Source organism: Raphanus sativus, unplaced genomic scaffold (genome assembly GCF_000801105.2).
Source record: "Raphanus sativus cultivar WK10039 unplaced genomic scaffold, ASM80110v3 Scaffold4446, whole genome shotgun sequence".
In the NCBI taxonomy this organism is placed as follows: Eukaryota; Viridiplantae; Streptophyta; class Magnoliopsida; order Brassicales; family Brassicaceae; genus Raphanus; species Raphanus sativus.
In genome coordinates, this window is record NW_026619748.1 from 1 (window position 1) to 7,097 (window position 7,097).

Here is a 7,097-nt window from a genome sequence, read left to right on the forward strand (position 1 = left end):
ATATATATATTATTCATTTTTTTTAAATGATACCTATGCGGACGCACGGGTCAAAGGCTAGTTTAGATTATTTTAGATATTTTGAATAAAAATATTTGGATAATTTCAGAAAATTTTGGGTAGTACGACACTATGTTACATATATATTAATAATTTTATATATTTTGTGACCCATTCTCTGTTCAATTATAGTTTAGTTTAGCTATATAGGAATTGTTTAGGTATTTGAATGTTTTGGTCAGCTTCGTTCTGATTTCAGTTAATTCGGTTTTATTTAGTTTGGTTTGGTTTGGTTTGGTTTGAGTTTTCGATTCTTGGTTTTTTTCCGCGGCCTAATTGTACAACATAAATTATTTTCAGTGAGGAATTTTTTTATCAATTTTGTTTCCTTATTATCATATTGATTTTCAGACGAGTGTAGAAAGAGCCGAAGAAAAGTAACATTCTACATATACAATAATTTTCAACTAACATCGACTTAGAAACTAAATTCCACATTGACTTAACGAACATATATATGCATCCCAATTTTAAAATTGTAAACTCTATGTTTCATACGTTTATGACCTAGGGTCAAATACATAAGGACTTAAATATTTATGTATAAAAATGTTGATATAATATTAATTTATATTATTTGTCAAAACTAATATAGAAGGACATAAATATTAATTCATAAATTTATTTCTATGATTTTACACTAAAAATATTTAAAAATAAAACTAACCATTTTTTGGGAAAATTTGGAAAAATACACTTATACTAGATTTTAATTTGAAAATTATACCATTGTTTAAATTTTTTGAAAAATACACTTTTGTAAATATGAATTTACTATATTACCCAAATCTGGATAATTAATATTATTATCAACATATATCATAATAATTTTTCAACATTCAAATAAACAGTTTCAACAAGAATATAAGATTATTTTAAAAAATAAAGAAATCTTTATAATATAACAATATCTTAACATTTTAAAGTTTTTCTTTGGAAACAAGCGAGACGTGTCTCGTCTCCTGCCCATGATTCATAGCATTTTTCTCTAGTTTTAAAGTTCACTCTTCCTCTCGTTAAGAATTTTGTTAATTCTTTGCCCATGTCGTTAACTGTAATTCATTTTAGTAAATTCTCGTTTTCTTCCAACCCTATCATACACGTATGAAAGTAATTTCAAGCAACAACATTTTTTTCTTTGATTTCAAATTTGTTGTTATGTGTTTGTTTTTCTTCTGTTCTTTTCCATTTTTTCAAATCATATATTGCTCTGTCTATCTAAACAACATCAATGAAATTAATTTGTTTGTAAAAGATAAGAACCAGACAATTGCTTTGATTTTCACAAAAGTGCCATAAACCATACTCGTTGTTGTTGTGTAGATTCCTCGTAGCAAGAATTTATATACAGCAAAACAGTTGCTAAAAGTAACTGGAATTAAATTATACAAATCTGAATAGTCATTTAAAACTGATAGAAAATGGATGTATATGTTTCTGAGAAGGACATGACTTTTTTTTTATTATGAAGAAGGAAGAGGCGGACAACTTGCTTTTTTTTTTTAATAACTTGACAACTTGTTTATATTACGTAAAAAATATAGAAACAAATTATACATAAACTTCAGGATAAAGTCAAAACAAATCAGTTAAAAATCTAGATAATTAAATAATATATTTATCTCATAATAGATTTATCTGAAACATAAATTTTATATTATTATTATTATTGTTAATTTCGAATCTATATTTTAGTCATTGGAATATCTAATCTGGATATAAATGTCTTTTCATGTTTAATAAAGTGTAGTTTTCAAAAAATAAAAAAGAATATGTATTTTTCAAATTTTAAACTAATAATAGAGTATTTTTCAAATTATCCCTTTTTCGTGTTATAGAGAGAAAATGGTATATGAGATTAAAAATAAAAACAGCAGAAAATAGATATTGGTTCGAAATGTCGTTTTAATAAGTTTTTTTTTTGTTTTTTTTTGACAAAGGGCTTCGTTTTAATAAGTTCAGCGCCAACAAATCAGTCTGCAGGAAACTATAACTTCCCTCTCTGCCTTCACCTTCACCTTCACCTTCACCTTCCATTCTCTCTATCTTCTTTTCAATCAATCATCTCCACTGTTTCCAGAATGCAATACACAAGGTAGTTCTCATTCTCGTCTTCTTTCTTTCTAATCCACTCCAAAGACTTCGATGCTGCTCACACCATCATCGCTAATCTCCGTGATTCTTGTAACAGTATCTCCAACCTCATCAAAGAAACAATGGCGACTAAAGATGAAGTCCAGAACGTTCCACTGTTGCAGGCGTCATCAGAAAGTGACGACGACGGTCACGAAGAGTTCAACGGAGCTTCTTTCACCGGAGCCGTACTCAACCTCGCGACGGCGATCATCGGTGCTGGCATCATGGCTTTGCCCGCGACGATGAAGATCCTCGGACTCGTTCCCGGGATCGCGATGATCGTTCTCATGGCTTTCTTGACCGACAAGACGATCGAGTTCTTGATTAGGTTTAGCGGTGGAATCGCGAGGAGATCGTACGGTGGTTTGATGGAAGATTCTTTCGGTAAACCTGGAAGGATTGTGTTGCAAGTTTCTGTTCTCGTTAGCAACATTGGCGTTTTGATCGTTTACATGATCATCATTGGTATTATATACTTATACTCTTTGATATAGCTTTTGATCTTCGCATTGGTTAATACTCTTGTTTGGCTTGAAAGGTGATGTTTTGGAGTGTTTGCTTGAAGAATGGTTTGGAGAAAGCTGGTGGGACAAGAGAACTGTTGTTCTTCTCTTTACAACTCTTTGCGTCTTTGCTCCATTGACATCCTTCAAGCGGATTGGTTAGTATCTATGATTGTTCAACGCATACTTCTCTAGCTAGATGACTCTGATTGATGTTATTATTATGCTTCATTGCAGATACTTTGAAATTCACATCTGCACTATCACTGGTTCTAGCGGTTGTTTTTCTACTCATCACTGCGGGAATCGTCGTTACAAAGTTTTACAGAGGTGGTTTGATGAAGCCAAGACTCTTCCCAAACGTCACCGACTTGTCATCGGTCTGGAAACTCTTCACCGTTGTTCCTGTGCTTGTCAACGCATTCATTTGTCACTCTAACGGTAACTTCTTTCTCATTATAACATTTTAAAAGGATTAAACAAAGAACTTTGGATGTGTTTTTTCAGTACACAGTATACAGAACGAGCTTGAAGACTCTGTTCAGATCAAACCCGTTGTGCGTTCAGCTCTTGTGATGTCCTCCTCTGTTTACATAATGACGAGCTTGTTCGGATACCTCTTGTTCGGCGAATCCACTCTCGGTGATTTTCTTGCAAACTTCGATGCCGATCTTGAAATCCCTTTTGGTTCGGTTCTCAGTGACGCGGTCAGGCTCAGCTATGCAGTTCATCTCATGCTTGTGTTCCCTGTTATCTTCTACCCTTTGCGGGTTAACATGGACGGTCTCTTGTTCCCCACGGCTCCATCACTTACTACCTCGAATCTGAGGTTTGCCTCCATCACTGCGGGTCTCATTGCTGTTATCTTTGTTGGTGCAAACTTCATTCCAAGCATCTGGGTTGTCTTCCAACTCACTGGAGTTACAGCTTCTGTCTGCATCGGTTTCATATTCCCTGCTGCTGTCGTCTTGAAGTAAGTCCCATTGTTTCTCATAACAGACTGGTTTTGGAACCTAATGGTACCTGAGTGTATCTATCTCTTCAGGGATCGTCATAACCAAGCTACAAAGATGGACAAGACTATAGCCATTTTCGTGATTGTCCTTGCGGTTTGCTCCAGTGCAGTCGCCATTTACAGTGACGCTTACGCCTTAATCAAGAAGAATAAATCCACATGTTCAATATGAGCAGATTGGTATTGTTTGCTTCTCTCTCACTCTTACGTGCAACCGGTGACATAAGATGTCGTTAGATAGTTTTGAGATCATTTGTTTCTTTTACTGTAAAAAAAAAACTTGAGAAATGTAAAGATGACACCTGTGATTTCGATCTTTAGATCTTGTTCAGCTCTAGAACATAATGTTTGTTACAGTTGATCTAATAAAAATATTAGAAGCGTCCATGTAAACTCACAAATATTTTTTTTTTACTTTGCTTTCATGAATTGTGGTTTTAATCTAGATCATATTTGGCCCTAGAACAATATCCAAAGTAAAATAATGTTGACCTGATATAATTGTCACTGCGAATCTTTCATGTATTAGAAGATGCGGTCTATAAGCTGTCATTGGGACAACTCAAAACAAAACAAGAGTAATATAAAGAACCAGCCTTAAAGAATAAAGGGTTTGACTTTTAGGAAGATGACTCATCTCCATCGCTGGAATAAGCCTGAGAACTAGAGAAGCATGGCCTCCACACAGTGTCTTTGACAATATCCATTAATGCTATTCCTTGAACAGTCAATTCTGCTCTGATCTGATCACTTTTCTCAAACTCTTTGTTCTTCCGGGCCATTATCCTTTCTTCTATCTTCTGTGCAATGTCTTCTTCGCTCAACCCTGCTCTTTTTAGTGTTTTCTGCTTCATTTCTTTCAAAATCTCGGCATAGCTCAGGGTTGTGAGCAAACCAAGCACATCGAGAACTTCCCTGGCTGCTTTCTCAATCTCAACGAGTGACACAAGCAGGGACACTCGCTGTTTCTTCTGCATTTTCTGATTTTTTTTTTGGCAAAAGAAACAATGACAAGTTTGGTATGCAATTGATTATGAATGTCAAGATGCAAAAAAAAAAAAAAGAAAAGAAGAAAACCTTGAGCTTGCCAATGGAAGCGTTGATGAATTGCAATGCTTCTTGGTAAGCACCTGTGAGTATATGTGCAGTATGCAGATCGTCTAACATCTTAGCTTCAAACTCACTTTTGAGCTTGTTAATGATGTCTTTGGCTTCTGCAGTCACTTGAGCTTTTCCACCGTCTTCAGCCATTGCTTCTCGATATGGCAACAGGGCATCATCAAGATCTTGCAATGTCTAGCAAACAAAGATTGAGAGGTGAATATCTAAAACAAATTGTTTTTGAGTAATTTGGAAAACATATCTCAAGCAAAGCACTGCACCTGATAAACATAATACAAAGCTTCAGACGAACTGTCTAGCTGCGACCGTGAGAAACTCAGAGGAGACCGGTAGTGTACACTCATCAAGAAGTGCCTCAGAGCCAATGGATGGTACTTTTTTGTGACCTACAGTAACAGATTGAAACAAAAAAGACAGATCAGAGAACCTGTCAAACAATTCTGCAGTTTTAAGCCCATGAGATATTACTTCTCTGATTGGTTTGAAGTTCTTCTTTGACTTGGCCATCTTCTCGTTGTTAATAGTGACATGCCCATTATGCAACCAGTAGTTGACACCACCACCATCCTCATGTGCGGCACACGTCTGAGCGATCTCGTTCTCATGGTGGGGAAATTTAAGATCTTCACCACCACCATGAATGTCAAATCTGGGAGAGAGATAATGAGCACTCATGGCACTGCACTCTATGTGCCATCCGGGTCTTCCTGGACCCCATGGGCTCTCCCAACTTATCTCACCAGGTTTTGCAGCCTGCAACAACATAATAATAATGTTCACTTCATCATAATAATAAAACTACAAGAAGCCTGACTCAATTTACAGACACAAACCTTCCATAGAGCAAAATCAGCAGGGTTACGTTTTCTGGAATCAACAGCAACTCGCTCGCCGGCTCGTGTATGTTCCAGCAGCTGACCAGATAACTTACCATAGTTGTGTGATTTTTCGACAGAGAAGAACACATCGCCTTCCACTACATACCCACAATCATTCTCAATGATCTGTAAACATGAAAACCATAAGAAGAATCATGAACACAACAATAAGAAGGCCTCTCTTAAGAAATCAACCAAAAAAAATAAAAATAAAAACCTTTTGAATCATGTTAATAATGTGATCCATATGGTCGCTGACACGTGGCTGGTGGGTGGGAAGGAGGCACTGAAGTGCACCCATATCCACCAAATACTCCTCGCAAAACCGATTACTCAACTCTAACGGTTTCTCTTTATTTTCCTTAGCACGTGCGATTATCTGCACAGATCATTTAGAAGATTTATAATATGTCATAATATGTCATAGATCATACATGCATACCTTGTCATCAACATCTGTGAAGTTTCTGACGAAAGTAACTTGATAACCCAAATGCTTCAAGTATCTGCAAAGAAAGACTCAAGCTTTTTTATCTATAGGAATCTAAAGTTACGAGAGATGGGAGAATTTGAAATCATCATTTTATACCTGTAGAGAACGTCGAAGGAGACGGAGGCGCGAGCATGGCCGATGTGACTGAAGTCGTAAGCTGTGATACCACAGACGTACAATCCGACCTTTCCGGGAGTGATCGGTTCAAAAACTTCTTTCTGCTGCGTCATCGTGTTGTAGAGCTTCAGCTCCATCTTCTTTTCTGCATCCATGTCTCTCACACAATTGCCACCACTGCTCCACGGCCAAGGAACGAAACGAATGTTTAAATACCCTTTTCTTCGCGTGAGCTGTTACTTTATTACTGCCTTATTATTATTACTGTGGGCTGATTTACATTTAAGATCTATGGATGCGGCCCGATCTGTTTCTCCTTGAGCCATTTTTAAGGGGAATTTTTAAAAATACCACTTTGAAGGTACCATTATTCATCTTTACCACCATTAAGTACACATTTTCAAAAATACCTTATTTATTAAAATGTTAAAGACTCTTATATCTTTGTTTTTATATGTTTTTCAAAATTTTAATCCAAAATTCTAAATCCTAAACCCCCAATTCTAAACCCTAAACCCTAAATCTTCAACTCTAAACCCTAAACCCTATACTATATACCCTAAATTCAATATCCTAAACCCTAAACCCTGAAACCTCAACTATAAACCCTAAATCCTCAACTCTAAACCCTAAACTTTATACCCTAAACCCTAAAACATCAAATCTAAACCCTAAAACATAAAATCTAAACCCTAAATCCTAAACGTTCAAATCTAAACCCTTCATTAAAAGTAGTGGTAAAAGTGGTTAGTGTAAACATGAAAAGTGGTACT

At 35.9% G+C, this 7,097-nt stretch overlaps 2 protein-coding genes across 2 annotated transcripts; one reads left to right on the forward strand and one right to left on the reverse strand.

Moving 5' to 3' along the window:
• Positions 1 to 2,199: 2,199 nt before the first annotated feature.
• LOC130507387 (amino acid transporter AVT6B-like) lies at positions 2,200 to 3,970 on the forward strand (the record flags this gene model as incomplete). Its single annotated transcript, XM_057002106.1, has 5 exons — positions 2,200 to 2,661; positions 2,735 to 2,857; positions 2,937 to 3,140; positions 3,207 to 3,672; positions 3,745 to 3,970. Coding segments are annotated over 5 exons (1,397 nt in total), but the record flags the coding sequence as incomplete, so codon positions are not given.
• Positions 3,971 to 4,211: 241 nt separating this feature from the next.
• On the reverse strand, positions 4,212 to 6,602 carry LOC130507386 (cysteine--tRNA ligase 2, cytoplasmic-like). Its single transcript, XM_057002105.1, has 8 exons — positions 6,304 to 6,602; positions 6,157 to 6,220; positions 5,932 to 6,093; positions 5,670 to 5,840; positions 5,305 to 5,589; positions 5,097 to 5,222; positions 4,792 to 5,010; positions 4,212 to 4,694 (listed from the first exon to the last, which is right to left on the reverse strand). The coding sequence occupies exons 1-8, from the start codon at positions 6,477 to 6,479 to the stop codon at positions 4,335 to 4,337; spliced, it is 1,563 nt and encodes a 520-aa protein (XP_056858085.1). The 5' UTR covers positions 6,480 to 6,602; the 3' UTR covers positions 4,212 to 4,334.
• Positions 6,603 to 7,097: the final 495 nt, after the last annotated feature.